Source organism: Argentina anserina, chromosome 1, assembly GCF_933775445.1.
Source record: "Argentina anserina chromosome 1, drPotAnse1.1, whole genome shotgun sequence".
Classification (NCBI taxonomy): Eukaryota; Viridiplantae; Streptophyta; class Magnoliopsida; order Rosales; family Rosaceae; genus Argentina; species Argentina anserina.
The window spans coordinates 8,221,737-8,241,247 of record NC_065872.1 but is presented as its reverse complement, the minus strand read 5'-3'; the positions used below and the strand labels follow the sequence as shown (position 1 = coordinate 8,241,247).

Here is a 19,511-nt window from a genome sequence, read left to right as displayed (position 1 = left end):
ACTATTTCCTTTGGGAGTTTATGCACTCCTGGTTTGTCACTTGGAGACAATGAATTGATTCATGAAGCAATCCAAATGCTTGCAGCCTGTGAACACAAAGCGGTTGTGACTCAAAGCGGTTTTCGTTCATTGTTGTTGGATGCAGCTATTTTCTTTTCAGCAAAAGATGTCTACTAGTGCAAATTTAAAAGAACACCTTTCAAAGCCAACATTCTGTTTGGGTGTTTCTGAACCCAATTTAAAATTTCCCATATTTCAGTTGAGTCGTGAGCTACTTGGTCGAGTCCGTCATCATTTTGATATGTTTATCAAGGACCTTTATTCCAGGAACTTTGAGATGGCCTAGCCTTGTCTCAACCAATGTTACAGAACAATCACGACCACTGCTGATGTCCCTCTTTTACTACACGAGAGTTTAACCGGAGTACTTGTATTTTATCATTTTGTGTTTGTACTGCATATCTCCTCTATTTTTCTTCTCACTGTACTTGTGATGGTGATTTTGATGTGATGTTACAAGCAGTTTCAAACGATGTTCAAGTTGTAGTGCTGGAAATTGTCATAGCAAATCCTAAATTTCACTTTGAAGATGAAAAGTATTATATTAAGCAGGCCAAGGCACTCACGGTGGTGGAACGTATAAAAGGTTCACAAGCTAACAACAAGTTAGAAACTCTCAGTGCCATGATTAGTACAATTGTAAGTACTGCACTCTTATATAATTTATGGTCCAACATGAATAGATTGGATTACTTTTATGAACCGACTTCCTCAGGGGCCGATATATTAGTTAAGCTTCTAGATGCATTGGGGTGGAAGACACATGCACATGAGCTAGATTGTTTCTTCATGCCTTTTATGGTCTCTGCCCTATCTCATTTTGTGGCTATAAAGCTGCTCATATATGTCACCGTCAACAAGGGTTCTAGTTTCAGCCTTGGTATTGCAATTTTCAATGTTGGTGTTGAAACTATAGTGCATTCCTCCAAGAGGCTCTTCATTTTCCAGGTAGACGTGGATGGTTACTGCATGTGGTCTGCTGGCTTATTGATCTCGGGAGGTGCAACTATTGCCTGTGTCCTTTTTGTCTACTCTCTGGACTACAATCTTGTGCATGGGACTTGTGTTTCTTCGGCTGCAATGGTGGGATTTCCATGGTTTGGCCATTATATTAAAGGAATGTGCTCCTTGTACTGTTGGATTGCTGGTGCTTACTTCTATCATTCGGCATGTGTCTTTGATGTCTATGCTACCACAGTTTGAAATGTAGTATGAGGATGCTTATAGTGGCAGCTTCTATGGAACAACGGTACAGTTCCCAGCTGAAATTACAAATGTTTGCTAAAATGTGTATGAGAGTGTCGTTGAAGGTGTGTTTCAGTTTGTGGAGGAACTCTTTAGGATGTTTATCTTTGGATATGCCAATCAGAAGGTTGTTGTACTTCAGCTGCCGACTTGTGGAGCTTTGTTTTCATCATTACATGCCTCTGAAGAGTTTCACGAAAGCGTTATGCAGTATTTCAGGGCATTGCTTTTGTACTCATTTCCATCCTCTACTAAGCTCTGCACATGTGCTCCCATCTTTGAAGTTGTTCTCGAAAATCTCATTTATGTTAACTGGGCTATGGTGGCAACATGCTGTGAAGTGGAGGTAATTTCTGTTGACGACGGCATTGGCGCCACATTCGGTCTAACTAAGGAATCAATGTCATACATTACCTATGATCCACTGGTTGTGCTTGGGCATGCAGTTAAGTTGTTTAACCATGCTTCAACGCCAGACATTCATGGCCATGATCAGCTAATTTCCAATTTCTCAAGCTTGATTTCAAGGAGGGAAGACTTGTTAGGACTAAGTCCAGACCCTAAGCCCATAATCTGCTATTAGCCTCTTCAGTAGATGACTCAGTATGCTGGGGCAATTAGGATAATTACAACTATCTCTATTGTCTTCTTCTGGTGGTCCTTTGACACTTGTCTTCTGCTAGTATAGTGGCTAAGGCCTTATATCCTTGTATGTGTGCTTCTTTTAAGGGCTATGAATGAAATGAATATCATGTTTATCTAATTTATGTTACCTAGTTTGATGGATTATGATCTTATTAGAATCTAATTATGATATAGTTGTTGGTCATTACACGTGCACGATACGGTTATGATGAGGATAACGATATTACATTGCATATACAGTGGATATCCAATTGCTCATAATTTATGGGTTCAATGGGATTGTGATCAAGTTTGTTTGTACTTATCTGATATGTGAATAAGGTCAGAAAAATAATATTCATTATCAACCGTTAGATGTGAGATATATAACACATAATTACATTTGAATGTGAGATGTACAACACATAGTCACATATATTGATGTATAGTAGTAGATTGACCTGCATTTGTTACGCCCTTTATACACCAAGCCTTCATGTAGAGAGAGAAGAACTATGGGAGGCGTTAAGCTCATCTCCACAAGTACGGTGAGAGCTGCAGCGAGCCATGATAAGGAGCTCTCAACTCAAAAGATCGAGTTAGCTCCATGGGATCTTTAGCTTCTTCTTGTGGATTCAATGCAGAAGGGTGTACTCTTTCAAAAACCTAATGGCTTTACACAACACAACCTTCAGCATCTCAAAACCTCCCTTTCACGCACCCTCGACTTCATTCCCCCACTCTCCGGCCACCTTGCCACCATAAACCGGCCACCACGATAACACGACCTCCTTCTTCATTAACTGTAACGATGTTGGGGCTCTTTTCGTGCATTCCAGGGCTGATGGCGTTACAGTCTCTGATATCAATGACTTTGTCAATTCATTTTTCCCTCTAAATGGTGTTAAAAACTACCAAGGCACTTCCGAGCCGTTGCTTGTAGTTTAAGTGACCGAGCTTGTGGATGGTGTTTTCATGGGTTGCATCATCAACCATACGTACCATTGCTGATGGCACTTCCTTTTGGCATTTCTTCAATTCTTGGTCTGAAATCTCTCGCGGTCTTGATCGTGTGTTAAAGCCTCCTGTTCTTCAGCATTGGTTTCATGATGGAACCGATTTTCCCATCCGCATTCCCTTCCCCAATGACCATAGTAAAGTGCTTTTCGACAAAATCATGGATATAGACTCACCTCCACTAAAAGAGAGGATTTTTCACTTCTCAAAGGAAAGCATCGCTCAATTGAATGCAAAAGCCAATGTCGATCGAGATTGAGAGCAATAGACCAATCTCCTCTCTACAAGCAATTTTAGCTCATCTTAATGGAACAGATGAGAGTTCCAGTCAAAGCAAATCTACTATCTCAACTAGGAAGCCTCATGCAGAGAGGACGTCTCCTATATCTCAGCTATTGCCTATATCTTAGCCATTGTAACTGCTTTGTAGGATAAGGTTGTATCTGTAGATTTATCAAATGTGTAACAGATCTTTATCTTTTTGTAACAAACCACAGAATGATCAATATATAAACCAAGGTCAGATACACAATTGGTATCTTGACTCAGCCAAATATTCTCTTCCTCTGTGTTCGTTTATGGTATCAAGAGCCTAAATCTCATACGATAATTTTTTTTTCTGCCAACCAATATGGCCACCGAACCCTTCACCACCTCTGCTACCATGAACTCCACCGCCGCTACTCAATCCTCTGACTCTACAACCTCCACCATATCTCCTATTCCCTATCCTCAACGTTTCTCCTCTGATTCAACTCCCAATATTTCCAACTACCTCTCGATCAAACTTGATCGAAATAATTATCCCCTCTGGCTTGCTCAAATTAAACCTCTGTTAATGGGACATGTTGATGGGTCTTCCTCTTGTCCTCTAGCTTTTCTTCGTGATGAAGTTGGTGAATTGACTACCAACATCAACCCCGCGTATGAGCTTTGGGTTGCTCAAGATCAAATGGTCCTTGGTTGGATCAACAACTCTCTTACCCCATCTGTCTTAGCCACTGTTGCACGATCCACTAATTCCTTCTTTACTTGGACCTCTCTTGCTAAGCGTTTTGCTTCGAAATCCCAAAACAGGCTCCTACAACTCCGGGGCGAGCTTATGCGCACCATGTGTGGCACTTTGTCGATTGCCAACTATTTGGACAAAATTAATTCTCTTGCTGACAACCTTGCTCTTGCAAGCAGCCCTATGTCTGATGATGATTTGGTATCAATTATAATGAACAATGTTGGCACTGCTTATGAACACACTGTGAGTTCGGCTCAAGCTCGAGATACACCGATCACTTATGAATCTCTTGAAGCTCTTTTTCTTTCAGCTGAGTAGTGCATGCATGACCAGCAACAACAAACCCTCGAGTTGAACTGTGTTACCACAGCATTTCAAGCTACTCACATATCTCCTCGAGGTCGTGGTCGTGGTCGTTCTACTTTTTCTCGAGGCTTATCTCCAAGTTTTGGCCGCGGTTTCAATCATGCACGAGGTCGAGGCTCCTCTGTCCTTGGTCCTCATCCATCCACGACCATGTTTTCTGGCAGCTCTACATCCTCTCGCCCTATATGTCAAATATGTGCTAAGCTGGGACATATTGCTCTAGATTGTTACAATAGGCTTAACATTGCTTATGAAGGCAGAGGTCCATCCAAAAAATTAGTGCTATGGCTGCATCCACATCCACATCCACCCCGGCTGCCTCCACCTGATTGCTCGATACTAGAGCCAATTCTCATGTTACTGCTGACTTGGGGAACCTGCAACATCCCACCCCCTACAATGGTAATGACCACATCAATGGTATAGGTACAACAACTCTTCCTATTTCTCATATCGGTTCAAGTTCCATCAATCTTAGTAATCATCCTTTTACTCTCAATGATATTCTTCTTTGTCCCTATGCCTCCAAAAATTTATTATCTATTCATCACTTAACCGCTGACAATAATTGTTATCTATTGATCCATCCTGATTTCTTTGTGATTAAGGACATCCAGACGGGGAGGATCCTCTATAGAGGACAATGTGAGAATGGTCTGTACCCTCTGCGTTTTCATCAACAACATGACCTTGATTCTCCCAGGCATTTTGCTTTTGTAGGCGTACGAGTATCAGCATCTGTTTGGCATTCTCGGCTAGGGCATACCTCCTTTAAAACTCTTTCCAAGATTCTTGCAAATAATGTCGTGCCTGTGTCCGGTAGTAGTTCTGTTAGGTTTTGTCATTCTTGTCCACTAGGAAAAATCACCAAGTTACCTTTTGTATTGTCTCATTCTATTTCCAGTAAACCGCTTGATTTGATTCACTCGGATGTTTGGTCGTGTTCAACTCATTCAGTTCAAGGTTTTCAATACTATGTTTTATTTGTTGATGACTATTCCCGCTATACTTGGATTTTTCCAATGCAACATAAACATGAGGTTTTTAACCTCTTCGTTAAATTTTAAGACGTATGTTGAAAAACAATTCTTTGGCACTATAAAGTAGTTTTAATCTGACGAAGGTGGGGAGTATAAATCGAATGCATTTAAGAAATACTTTCAAACTCATGGCATTCACCATCGTTTTTCTTGTCCTAAGCATCCTGAGCAGAATGGCCTCGCTGAAAGAAAACATCGCCACATTTTCGATACATGCTTTACTCTACTTGCTCATGCTCATATGCCCTCCATCTACTGGACTGAAGCCTTTCTTGTTGTTGTATATATTATTAATCGTCTTCCTTCTCCGGTCATCAAAAATTCCACTCCTTATGAGAAATTATTCCTTAACTCTCCTGATTACACTTTCTTACGTACGTTTGGATGTGCATGTTATCCTTATCTCCGCCCATATAACCACTCTAAGCTTGAACTTCGATCCAAACAGTGTGTTTTCTTAGGTTACTCGTTGAATTATGTTGGTTACATGTGCTTGGACTTATCTATGGGGCTCATATACTTATCTCACCATGTTCTCTTTGACGAGGAAACTTTCCCATTCCAACAGACCATTCTCTCCTCTCCCACAGGTATGTCATCTGCTACTTCCAATGACTTACAATTCTTTTCTCTTACAACACCTCTCATATCTATGTCCCCACCATCACCACCTACTCTATCACATCATAACTCATCCGGCCCTCCACCCATTATACAGCCTCCTTCATCCATAATCGAACCTACACACAATCCATCCTACTCTTCTCCCTCTTTGGATGTTGCAGGGACTTCAACTCAGGTATGTGCTTCCACTAATCAACACACTATGGTCACCAGACTTAAAACTGGCGTTCGGAAACTTAATCCAAAATATGCATTACATGTTGCACTAATCCATGATGTCACATAACCTACTTCATATACAAAAGCAGTGAAAGATGAATGTTGGCGCCAAGCTATGCAACAAGAGTACACTGCTCTCCAACAGAATGAAACATGGGAGCTTGTTCCTTACAAACCTGGAATGAATGTATTACCCAACAAATGGATATACAAGATCAAGAAGATGGCCAATGGTGCAGTGGAACGCTACAAAGCCAGACTTGTTGCAAATGGTTTTCATCAACAAGAGGGTGTGGATTTTCATGAGACATTTAGTCCAGTGGTTAAACATTCTACTATTCGGTTGATCTTGGCGTTAGCAGTCAGTAACAAGTGGCATGTCCGACAACTGGATGTTCACAATGCCTTTCTTCATGGTCATCTCCACGATGAAGTCTACATGAGACAGCAAACCGGGTATATTGATCCATCTTTTCCTAAACATGTTTGTAAATTAAAACGCTCACTATATGGACTCAAACAAGCTCCTCGAGCGTGGTTCTAGCGTTTTGCAGATTACTAGGCCGGTTTAGGATTTCAGGAATCTCTCTCAGACTACTCCATGTTTACATATGCACAAGCTGGTATTTTTCTTGTTTTGTTAATATATGTTGACGACATATTGATTATTGGCAATAGCTCCACTCATCTTTCTCAGCTTATACGTGATCTCGGGAAGGAATTTTCAATGAAAGATCTTGGTGCAATACATTATTTTTTGGGGATAGAAGCTACATATGAAGGTTTAGCCTTGTATTTAACGCAAAAGAAATACATTGTTGATCTACTCAACAAAACCAAGATGTTGGATGTCCGACCTTGTTCCACACCTGCCTCTACTGGTCAAAAACTTAGTCTCCATGCAGGCACAAAGCTCTCTGATCCAACTGAATATCGGAGTGTAGTAGGAGCTCTTCAATACTTAACTCTTACCTGTCCTGACATTTCATACTCAGTGAACCAAGTCTGCAAGTTCATGCATTCTCCCACAACGGTCCATTGGTCTGCTGTCAAACGTATTTTACGTTATTTGAAGTTCCCCATCAATCATGGTTTGAAATATCAACCTGGTTCCTTTTTCCTCAATGCTTACTCTGATGCTGATTATGCCGGCGACCCTGATAATCGCCAATCTACAAGAAGTTATTGCGTTTATTTGGGACCCAATCTGATTTCTTGGAGTTCTAAAACTCACAGGACCGTTTCTCGTTCTAGTGCCGAAGTCGAGTACCGGCAACTTGCCTTCACAGCAGCTGAAATCTCATGGCTTCGCTCTATGTTTCATGATCTCAGTCTCTTCTTACAATGTTCCAAAGTCTAGTGTGATAATCTCTCAGCCATTGCCATTGCTTCTAATCCAGTTTTTCATGCAAGAATCAAGCATGTTGTCAATAAGGAACTTCAGGTTCACTTTGTCTCCACAACAGATCAGGTAGCTGACATCTTCACAAAAGGTCTGTCCTCCTCTCGTTTTCACTTCTTAGTCTCCAAGCTTCCCGTGCTCCAACGCCCAGTTCGCTTGCGGGGGAGTAATGGAACAGATGAGAGTCCCAGTCAAAGCAACTCTACTATCTCAGCTAGGAAGCCTCATGCAGAGAGGACGTCTCCTATATCTCAGCTACTGCCTTCTCTTCCTCTGTGTTCGTTTACATCTTTGGCGCTCCATAGGACGTTGCAGTGATACACATCACGATAGAGAATTGAGTTACCGCTTACTTACCGGTAAGCATATTGTCTTGTTATTAACACTATCTTAAACCTTAATTGTTCTCACTGTTATCATTTATGCCAACGTATACACGCAGGAGCTAGATCGAGATTGAATCCACCGTTGCCCCAAGAATACTCTGGCGTTGCAGTTCAAGCTGGAACGGTGACCATAAAAGCAGGTGAGCTACTCGAACGTGGATTAGGTTTCATGGCCAGGGAAATGAACAAGGTACGTGGTTGCTTTGCACACTGAAGAGCGAGTTTTCCGAATCTTCTTAGGGTCCTGGGTCCGGGAGCCAAAGTTGCTCACAAAAGAGAACTTAGCTGCGAAAGCTTTGGTCACAAGCAGCTCCCCGCGGTTCAATGTGTACGGGAATGACTTCGGATGGGGAAGGGCAGTCGCGGTGAGGACCGGTGCTGGGAACAAGTCATTTGGGAAGATTTCAGTGTTTTCAGGGGCAGAAGAGGGAAACATTGATATTGAAGCTTGCCTTTTGGCTGAAACATTGGAGGCAATGGGAAATGATTCAGAATTCATGGAAGCGGTTGCTTTCTAGCTAACAGATTATTGATCAAATAGAAACTACCACATGCATAATTAATTAACTATACCACAAATATGCATGGGGTTCATATATTTGCTTCTATGTATAACCGTCCACTACTTATGTAATCGATTGAATTATGAAGCATCGACAAGTTATATGTTATGTTGTACGTGTTTAGATTAAAATGTTGGATCAATCATTTGACTCATCGACCGTTTCTCTCTTTTTCTTAGTTTAAAGGAATATCAGTTATATCGCACATCTGAAGAAGTCATGCTCTTATTGCTCTATATTGTTATGCACAGGCCGTCAGCTTCGAGACACAATTCGTAAATAAGTTTGTTATTTCTTCTAGGCAAAAGATGGTGTGTACCTCTTGGCTGTTGCATGCATGACGATCTATAAGATGTCATATATTTGGAAATGGTCCTGAAAAGCATTTTAACATTGAGGACCAGACAAAAAATAATATACAGATTTTCTCAAATAAGGAGGTCCGCACCAATGGTGCGGATTTCCATTTTAAACCACTTTTCGGTCGAATTTCCTCATCTACACCGTCTAGTATCTAGATAATATTGTGTAGATCATCTTTGCAAAATTTCAGCCAATTTGGTGATCGTTAAGGTCCTCAAAATCGAAAAACAAATGGACGGACTGAATTCTGTCAAACATGAACCGTTCACGTTTTTAACAGAAAAACACAATTTTGAGTGTCTTAACGATCACCAAATTGGCTGAAATTTTGCAGAGATGATCTACACAATATTATCTAGATAATAGATTATGGAAATGAAGAAATGCGATCGAAAAGTGGTGCAAAAATAGAAATCTGCACCAAAACAATGGTGCAGACCTCCGCAACCAAGACGAGCTATATATATATATTGCGATCACTCGATCAGATGACACAAAAGTTTAAGTGGCGGTTATTATTTACGTAATCTCAACGACCACATCTTCTTTCACTACAAAAAAATAGTGTGCAATAGCTACATCTGCCCCGAAGCAAAACAATGAATCATGGGAAGTTTCGGGTTTCAACTTGCTCAGATGTCACGATGGCAATGTATGTGAAATATATGATATTTACTATTTTTACCCCAAAACTTTGGCAGACATGAATATGAGGTTTTTTATCCTCTAAATATTAAATAAATTCATAAAGCAAGTTAGTGTCTCACGAAAGAAATGATATGCGGATGCATGCAGTAGTGGTAACGGGCTGTTGTGATTTAAATAAAGTCTCGAGTTTGAAACCTTATGAATGCAGCACGGAGAGTTGATCCCTTTACAGATGCCGTCAAATACTCGAAATTGATGATTTGTAAAGGAGTAAACCCCGATATGCCAAATCATTTTTAAAAGAAATGATCTGTGACTCACCATAATTGGTTTTACAATAAATTGATTAGATGTATTTTTTTTTGATTGAAACAAACTTTAATTGAAGCAAAAAAAACACAACAATCCTGGGGAAACATAACAAAATGTTCCCAGCACTAGCTTCTAATACTTCTGTCAATAATCTCAATAAGATTAGATGTATTTCTTTTGAATGATTATAAAATTATCATAGCTTTTTTTTAGTTTGAAAATTATTATTGAGTTATTTTCAGAGTGTACAAAAAGTGGTGAGAGATAGATCTTTCCTTCCATCTTCTACCCTTCTCGAAAAGGTGTGTTCATTTTAGAAACGGAAAACCCAGCTTGCTTCATTTTTCTTCGTCATCATCTCTCTCTTTGTTTTCTTTCTGTCTCTTTATATCTGAAGCCTTAGGAGCAATTTTATAAATCTAATGCAATGATATTATGGAATCAAAATCCAGATCTAGAGCCAGATCAAAAATAATTTCAGATTTGTTCTTGTTTGGTCCTCTTATTGAACTCCAGCCAATCAATGGCAATAAAGAGGTTTTTATTATCCAGTTGTTGTTCAGTTGATCTCTTTTTATTACTCATCTACTTTATATCTTTGTTGGCAGGGGCAAGAAGAGATCTGGAAACCTGATGGGCTTGTGGAGGGGAGCTTACATCATAACACTCTAAATTCATGCTTAGATTAACGGAATGAATAAGATACAGTAATTACCCATCCCAAATTTAGCTGTTTATCTTTAGTTTTATTTTGTTTTCTTTTACAGATTCTTTGTGTATCTCAGATGAAAAACTCAGCTCAACAGATACGGTATACAGTGCCAACTATCATGAAAAATATTTAGGAATCTCAGATGAAAAATATTTAGTTTTATTTATGCGTCTAAAGCCCCTTCCCTAAAATATGATATTTGACGTCATTAATTTGGTCCCCATGAAAATGGGTTTGCAATGGATCCGAATTTCAGAACCACAAGGCTGCTGATTACAGATCGATATCATTGAATGCAGAGTTTCAACAATTGAATGATACATGTGAACAAGCCAATCAATCAACTGTACCCCACTACACCACAGCACCACAAATAAAGAGATGAGAAGATCTGAAGTTGATCAATCCAATATTTGTGGACTTTGAAGTTGCAGAGATAGGTTAATAATCTGCCCGGCCAAGCATTGTTTCTCATGGAGAAGATTCGTTGCATCTCCACAACTTATATCCAACCCAAAAGCCACACAGATCTGTGTACCAGAATTGAGTTATCTCCATCTGATGTTCTATTACTCCCAGCAGGTCCCATCCAAAAAGGCCTTTTCTTCCGCAAATCCCAACCCGATCACGAAGAGGACCTCAACGACGAGCAGAACCTGAAGCTGATTGAGCACCTGAAAGCCTCCTTCTCACGCGCGTTGGACATCTTCCACCCACTTGCTGGCCGGCTCGCCGTCACGGAAAATGAGGACGACAACACCATCTCATTCTCCTTTGACTGCAATGGCGCCGGAGCCGAATTTGTCCATGCAGCCGCGGATGGTGTCACAGTCGCAGATATCCTCGACCCTGTTTATGTTCCGGATCACATCGTGTACTCTCTCTTTTTGATGAATGGGGTTGCAAACTACGAAGGCACATCCAAACCCTTGCTTGCAGTTCAGGTAACCGAGCTCATTGATGGCATTTTCATTGGTTTGACTATGAACCATTCTGTTTGTGATGGTACATGCTTCTGGAAATTCTTCAACACTTGGTCCGAAATCTCTCGATCGGGAACTTCTACCATGGCGAAGCCCATTTTCAGCCGTGAATTTCTTGGAGGAATTATCCCTCTCCCAATCCGAATTCCCTTCTTTCAATATCAAAATCCAAAAGATAAATTAGTGCTACCAACAGAACAATTACAGCAGAGAGTCTTCCATTTCAGCAAGGTTAGGATTGCGGAGCTAAAATCCAAAGCCAATGCACAGATGGGAACTACCAAGATATCTTCCCTCCAAGCACTCATGGGCCATCTTTGGGCATCCATAACCCGAACCCGACAACTTATTTCCAGTACTGCTGACGATGAAGAAATAACTAAGTACGTGGTAATAGTAGGCTTGAGACAAAGACTGGTGCACCCTTCATTGTCGGATCATTACCTTGGAAATGCGGTACTAATTGGCACCGCAACATCCACTGTAAGGGAACTGCTTGAAGGTGGCCTAGGCTGCGCCGCTGTAGAACTGAACAGGATGATAGCCTTGCAGACGGAACAAGAAGCGATGAAATTCTTGAAGGGCTTTGTTGAGAATCCTAGTATGCTAAAAAGAAGTGATGTGGCTAGTAAATATTCGTTGACTACGGGAAGCTCGCCTCGGTTTAATGTGTATGGCAATGACTTTGGTTGGGGAAAGCCGGTGGCGGTTCGAAGCGGCTCCGGTAACAAATTCGATGGGAAGTTGACTGTGTTTGCTGGGGCGGAAGAAGGAAGTATAACTTTTGAGGTGTGCCTTTCGAGTCAGACTCTACAAGCTTTGGCGGAGGATGCAGAGTTTATGGAGAGTGTGGCAGTGTAAGTTTTTTACTGGTTACTGTTAATTGAGTAATTGTGTGATTTGCTGGAGGATGCAGAGTTCATGGAGAGTGTGGCAGTGTAAGTTTTTTTACTGGTAGTTAATTGAGTAATTGTGTGATTTGTGTCAACACAGTTCGACGATATTCCAAATTTCCATTCGGAAAAAAGGTAGTTCGGCGATATGATCTCGTCATTGTCATCTATTTTTAATTAATTTAGCGGCGATGTGTATGTGCTATTGCTGCCAATCCTTGCCTGCTCATCTTCACACGTATGTTGAAGATTAGAGCATTATGTTTAATAGCCTTAATTATCCCGTCTCTGGCAGCTGACTGCTAGCTATCAAACATATATATATACATACACACATACATGTAAACAAGTAGTCACACGTCCAAGAAGGATTTCCAAACATATACGAAGCAACGGAAGCATACAAATGCCAATATCATTATAATACCTTGCATTCGATAGATTTTATTCCACATTGATTGATAGACGATTTCAATTTTTTAATGTGAGTTCAGGCAAAAAAAAATCTCATAAAAAACATATTGATCGAGGTTTAGTTAAGGAAGATACTAGTTGAAACTCCTCGAAGAATGAATTAGGTGATGCAACTTGTTGAGAAAGATCACAATTAGGTTAAATCTTTTGAAGAAAATCTCAAATAGGTGAAATAATTTGAGAAAAAAAAAAAACCTCAATTCTTGGGCATGCTGTCCCGATTTTTTCATTACCAAAAAGAAGCAAAAAAAATTAATTGAAGAACTTATCTAACAGTGATCAGTGCCAGCCTGCATGACAATGACAGGGCTTTATCTTCATTCAATGAATTCTGCTTTGCGTTTCTTTCCCGTTTCTAAATTAATCAACCACTTCTAGAATATCTACGTTTTTTTTTATAGAAGAAACGTCTAGAATATCATTAAGTGCTTGTTAAGCCAGTTATGTCAGTATTGGCATCAAAAACCTACTACGGGCGATGAGCTATATCATTACAAGCCCTAGGAATATATATGAACCTTACGAGAAATGATCTTGTGAAGTATATAGTCCTATGGACACGCTAATCTGGGCTCCGTATTGCGTGTCTGACACACATAGACACACTCGGACAGACGGTAATACGTAATAGATACGAACGTGTCCCTTTAGAACACGCAATTAAGGAGAACACGTTAGAATATATTTGTCCTTATTTTAAACAAAAACTCTCTCAGTATCTCACAATCTCACTACCCATGCAGCCTTCAACTTTTGATCTCAAAAAACCCATTTTAGATCTCACTACCTCCGGTTTCGCTCTGCCCCAAATCTTTGTCGTGTCCGACCGCCCACTGCTCCTCCCACTCGGCGCTTCTCTTTCCCTTCTCTCAGGTCACCATTTCTATCTTGAATTTTCAATTTTTTATGATTGAGTGATTTGGTTTGATTGGGATTACATGCTAGTTGTAGTTGAATTGGGTTTTCGTTTGATGATTTTGGGTTCACCATTTTAGATAAAAAAATTCAAGCTTTAGTTTACAAGTTTGAATCTCTATGTTGAACTCATCTAATCTTCTCTATGAGGCCAAGTTCTCTTTCTCTTGTTTTTTTTTTAAATGATTTTGATTCTACTAGCCGATGATGATTATATGGTGACCGTGTAATTGATGACTATCTGTGATTACATACATACCTCTTAACCTCGTGATTCAACACTGAATGTTAGTCAAGAATTCAATTTGAGACTGTGATTTCAAAGTAAATGATCTTCGAAAGTTTTTGTTGGTTGAATGGGTTCTATAGTTGCAAATATACAATTGCAAAGTATATTCCGGCTAAATGATATTATCCCTTTCTACATTCTATAAAAAGTTGCATTGATGTTGCTCTTCCTCTTGATACTTTATTACCAATTTTTTTTTAAACACTGATACAATTCTTTGGCTAAAGAATATCGTAGTACTTCACTTATTACTTCATGTATGTTTTTCTTCGAAATTCCTTTTGTTATGATATGTTTAGGAAACAACCGTAATCAATTTCAACTTTTACTTAAATATGTGATTTTTTTTATATTTCCATTTAGTTATCCACATATTAGTGTTGGTAGATTTGTTGTGCCAATGTGCCATGTTAGGCCCTGGCAAAGTTAATATTGTTGTAGCCCTGTGGGTGGGTTCTTTTGTGTCATGGTTTACTTTAAGTGTGTAGGAATGTAATTTACTTGATTTTATATAATCTGACTGAGATGTTTAGTTGCATGTGTGAAATTTAAAGAAGGCTTGTAATTAGAGTTTTTGAATATGTGATTTTTGTGCAGTAAATGTTTGGACTAAAATGAAGTAGTTAGATTGGGTATTTGCAAATGATGTGTCTTCTAGACATTTGTAATAGACATCCTAAAGAACAATTAGGAACTTGAATCATTGAGAAAAGATTTTTCTACAATTACTTATCTTTTTTTGAAGTTGCAGACCTGCATTGAAAAAATAACAGATTTTAAATTTACGTTGACAATTTTTTTTCTTTTTCAGGAAGTATGAGTACAGGAAGATCAATTCTTATTAGTTCTAGTGCTAGATCAGTTAATGTCGGTGGTAATGTTGGAGATGGAGGTGGCCAGGAAGATCATCAAATAGATGATAAAACTCCATTGTGGACATTTGTGAAGAAGATTAGCAAGTATGTAAGTGGAGATAATTAGAGATGACATTGTAGTTTTTGCAATATGTACTACAACGGCTCGTATACTAGAGTTCGGGCACATTTGTTGAGCGAAGGAGGGGAAATTGCTAGGTGCCCTAAGGTTAATCCTGAAGCCAAATATAAATTGGTCAAGTTGGTGAGAGAATGCAAGAAGCGATTGATGAATACAACTCTTAAAACGTTACTCTAGCATCAACAAGACATCAAAGGGGGAGTAGTGCCACTAGTAGTGTTGGGTTGAGCACTTATCATGCATATGCACACGAACCAACAACATGCGATACATGAAAGAAGAGAAAAACAGTTGTTGGTTCTAGTTTCATTGAGAAAGCCTTTCAAAACTTGGCTAGGGAAGAATGTGATGTTGAGGTTGCAAGGAAATTCTATACCGGTGGCCTACCATTCAATTTGGCAAGAAATTCACATTACCGGAACTCTTATGTTCATGCTTCTACTCTTCCGGGCTATGTTCTACTAGATTACAATGCCATAAAGACCTCACTTCTTGCAAATGAAAATAAGAATATTGAGAAGCATTTGCAACTAGGGGTGGGCACGGGACGGGACGGGATGGGATGGGACGGGACGGGATGAGACGGGACGGGACGGGATGGGACGGGACGGGACGGGGCTCATCCCACATCCCATCACACTCTTTTGAATCGGGACGGGACGAGGGTTTTTAAGAATGCATCCCACTCGGGATTGATCCCAGTTGGGACAGGACGGGACAAATCCCACCTTCCTATGAAGTTAAATAAAAACCTATATTTTTACTTTTTCATTAACAAAATAACATTCAATAATGAAATTTTAACCAAAAAATGCATATTATGTTCAAAATATTATAATTTACCATTATTATTTGAGTTGATATAATTTTAGAGTTATTAAGAACATAAATTAGTTTCATTTTAATACAAATATATAATAATTTTTAAGTTTTCATTAAAGGTGGGACGGGACGAGACGAAGCGGGATATAAATTATTCGTTCCACGTCCCGTCGCACTATTATGAAACGGGACGGGATCGGGACGAAGCGGGATATAAATTATTCGTCTCACGTCCCGTCCCACTATTATGAAACGGGACGGGATCGGGACGGGATCGTGATTTCTGTTTTTTATGTCCACCCCTATTTGTAACCACACAACTTCATGGAAGGATAATGGTGTGAGTATATGTAGTGATGGTTGGTTCGATGTATAAAGAAGATCATTGATTAATGTGATTGTTATTTCTGAGAGTGGTCCGATAATGTTGAAAGTTGTAAATTGTGAGGGAGAATACAATGACTCAGAATTAATTGCAAACTTGATTATTGAATCCATCAAGAAAGTTGGATATGAAAATGTAGTGCAAGTGATTACCGATAATGCTCTCATTTGTGTGAAAGTTGGTGCAACAATAACAAGTATGTATTTTACTATTTTTTGGACACCATGTGTAGTTCACACATTAAATATTGATGTGAAAGAATATATGCCCACCTTCTAATTGCTTGAGCAATATAGACGTGTATGACCCATGTTCTTGGATACAACCTATTGCGGAGCATGTTGTATATATTAAGAACTTCATAATGAATTATGGAATGAGATTAGTTATGTTCCATGATCATTGCCCTTTGAAGTTGCTTTCGGTTGCTCCCACAAGGTTTGCATCTACGATTATTATGTTTAAGAGGTTTTAAGGCAACCAAGAATGGTTTGCAACAAATGATGATTAGTCTAAAGTGAGATGATTATAGATTAGATGATCAACTTAAGGCGGCTAGGGTAAAAGAGATGTTGGATGATTTAATGTGGGATGATATTGACTACATTCTTATTTTTACCGAGCTTATTTATGAGATAATTAGGAAGGCGGATACCGACAAGCCTTGTATTCATTTGATGTATGAATGGTGGGTTTATATGATTGTTCAAGTGAAGAAATTTATTTATAGGAAAGAAAGAAAAAACCTTGAAGAAAAATCTTTCTTTTGGAATGCGGTTCACAAGGTGTTGATGACTCGTTGGACCAAGAGCAATACACTTTTTCATTGCTTTGCTCATTCTTTGAATCTCAAGTAAGTGTTATTTGTTATCTATCTTAATTAGTGCACTTTATATTATTGTAGTAATTTTATAAAATATATTCATATTTATTTAATTAGTTAGTAGAAGCTTATAAATATTTATATTTCAATGTTTGTGTATTATAGTTCGGAATGACTTAGTGAAGCTACTCATCGTGTTGCTCCCCACAAAGATTTGGAGATTACAAGAGAAAGGAAATCATGTCACATGCAGTACTTTGCTGAAGAAGATGAGAGAAGAAAGGTTAACATATAATTTTCCAATTTTTCTATGTATATGCAAAAGTTTGGAAGTGGAGATGTTATGAATGATAAATACTGATTATAGCCAATTACATGGTGGCCAATCCATGTAGCTTCAACATCTACTCTTCAAGGTATAACCTTTGAGGTTCTAGGTCAACTTATTTCTTCTTGTTATAAAAGAAATTGGAGTACAAACAATTTCATTCATTCTTTAAAGATAAACAAACTACTCCCACAAAAAGCGGAAGATTTGGTATTTGTACATACCAATCTTCGCCTCTTATCTAGGAAAAGTCTAATTTACAATAGTAGTGTAACTATTATGTGGGATGTAGGAGGTGATCAATTTGAATCTTCGGAAGATATTAATGTTGGAAGACTTGAGATGGCCAACCTTACACTTGATGAACCACAATTAGAGGGATACTTATTTGATGATGTTGATGATATTGACATAGAGAACATTGTGGAGGATGACATTAAAGTTTGAATGAAGTTATTAACTATGAATTCAATTCGGAACTATGAAGGCACTTCAAAACCATTGCTTGCAGTGAAAGTCACTGAGCTTGCAGATGGCATATTTATCGGATGCTGCATAAACCATGTTGTTGCAGATGGTACCTCTTTCAGGCATTTCCTTAATACTTGGTCTCACATCTCTCGTTCTGGCACTGATGATACAATTTCTCAAAGCAGTCCTGCTTTAGTTGGTCGTCATTTTCTTGATGGCCTAATTGATCTCCCAGTTCGCATACCATTCTCTCAAATCCAAATCCTGGAGAAACTTATTCGACAGATGGCTTCTTCAACTCTCTACAAAGGGTATTTCACTTCCCCAAAGAAAAAGTTGCACAGCTCAAAGCGAGGGCTAATGCTGAGATGGGAACAAACAACATCTCATCCCTTCAGGCTCTCATGGCTCATCTTTGGCGAGCCACAACACGTGGACGATGTGATCTTAAATCCGATGAGACTACTTATCGGATTGTAATAGGGTTGAGGCAAAGATTGAAGCCACCATTGCCAGATCATTACATGGGGAATGCGCTTTCAGTAGTTCAAGTCAAGTCAACTGTAAGTGATCTCCTACACAATGGACCAGGATGGGCGGTTGAAAATCAATAAAACTATTGCTTCCATGACAACTGAAAATGTGACAAGAGAATTGGAGGACTGGGTAAAGGCCCCTACCATCGTCCAAGTTTAAGGGCTCAAACAAGTGTTCATAGCTTGCTCACAGGAAGCTCACCCCGGTTCAATGTGTATGGTAATGATTTTGGTTGGGGGAGACCGCTTGCTGTGAGAAGTGAAAATGCGAACAAAATGAATGGGGAGCTGACAATGTTTCCTGGTGCTGAAGAAGGAAGTCCTGATTTTCAAGTCTGCCTTTTGCCTGACCCTACATGCTATGGCCGATGATGAAGAGTTCATGGAAGCTGCGCTTGTGAACTAGATATATTTGTCACTTTAGGTAAGTAAACACTGACTTACCTAGGTGTTTAATCAAGCATCTCAAGCTAAGTAGAGTTGCTATGAGACCATCTCTAGTGAAGAGATCAAGATTTAATGGTAAACTTAATAAATCAAGATATGTGTTTGTAACATCTATTACCTAAGTGAGCAGATGTTTGATGAGATGCAAGAAATATAGCCAATTGTTGTCTATATCTATTGAAGTTGCTACTAGAAATGCCTTGTGCTAATTACACTCAACTAACTTTGGAGCCAAAAAAAAATTTAGAGATACCTTGCTTTCCTTAGTCTCAGAGAAGTAAAGCAGATCATAAGAATCCCCGGTGAAGTTCCACTATTCCAGCCTTGTCAGAATGTGAGTCACTATTGATGAAATACTTTTCTGATTTACAGAGAAAGAGAAAGAATGAGAACTGGAGGAGGATGACTCTGGAATGGACCAGTGTCTGAGTCCAGTTTTACTCGGTCAGATCACTCAGATGAGCCATACTCTAGGTGAATTGCTAGTACTATCCTTGGTATTATAGTTGTTTAAATAGTGGGAATCCGAGTCTCAAAATTAAAAAACAGATCGATG

At 39.2% G+C, this 19,511-nt stretch overlaps 2 protein-coding genes and 1 pseudogene across 4 annotated transcripts; all 3 read left to right on the top strand.

Annotated features, from left to right (window-relative positions):
• The first annotated feature begins 2,444 nt into the window (after positions 1-2,444).
• LOC126801088 (uncharacterized acetyltransferase At3g50280-like) lies at positions 2,445-8,513 on the top strand. Its single transcript, XM_050528547.1, is given in 7 exon segments — positions 2,445-2,699; positions 2,701-2,928; positions 2,930-3,189; positions 3,191-3,246; positions 7,897-7,968; positions 8,052-8,188; positions 8,190-8,513. Coding segments are annotated over 7 exon segments (1,332 nt in total).
• Positions 8,514-10,236: 1,723 nt separating this feature from the next.
• Positions 10,237-12,616, top strand: LOC126785754 (uncharacterized acetyltransferase At3g50280-like). 3 transcript variants are annotated; one of them, XM_050511408.1, is made up of 3 exons: positions 10,237-10,418; positions 10,490-10,588; positions 10,893-12,616. In XM_050511408.1, exon 3 carries the CDS (start codon positions 11,067-11,069, stop codon positions 12,435-12,437), a length of 1,371 nt encoding a protein of 456 aa, XP_050367365.1. In that variant the 5' UTR covers positions 10,237-10,418; positions 10,490-10,588; positions 10,893-11,066; the 3' UTR covers positions 12,438-12,616. The 3 variants fall into 3 exon arrangements, with proteins under 3 accessions (XP_050367365.1, XP_050367351.1, XP_050367358.1); XM_050511394.1 differs by having other exon boundaries at positions 10,237-10,588; XM_050511401.1 differs by having other exon boundaries at positions 10,237-10,588; positions 10,850-12,616.
• A 5,347-nt stretch (positions 12,617-17,963) lies between these two features.
• On the top strand, positions 17,964-18,914 carry LOC126801080 (uncharacterized acetyltransferase At3g50280-like; annotated as a pseudogene).
• The last annotated feature ends 597 nt before the right edge of the window (positions 18,915-19,511 follow it).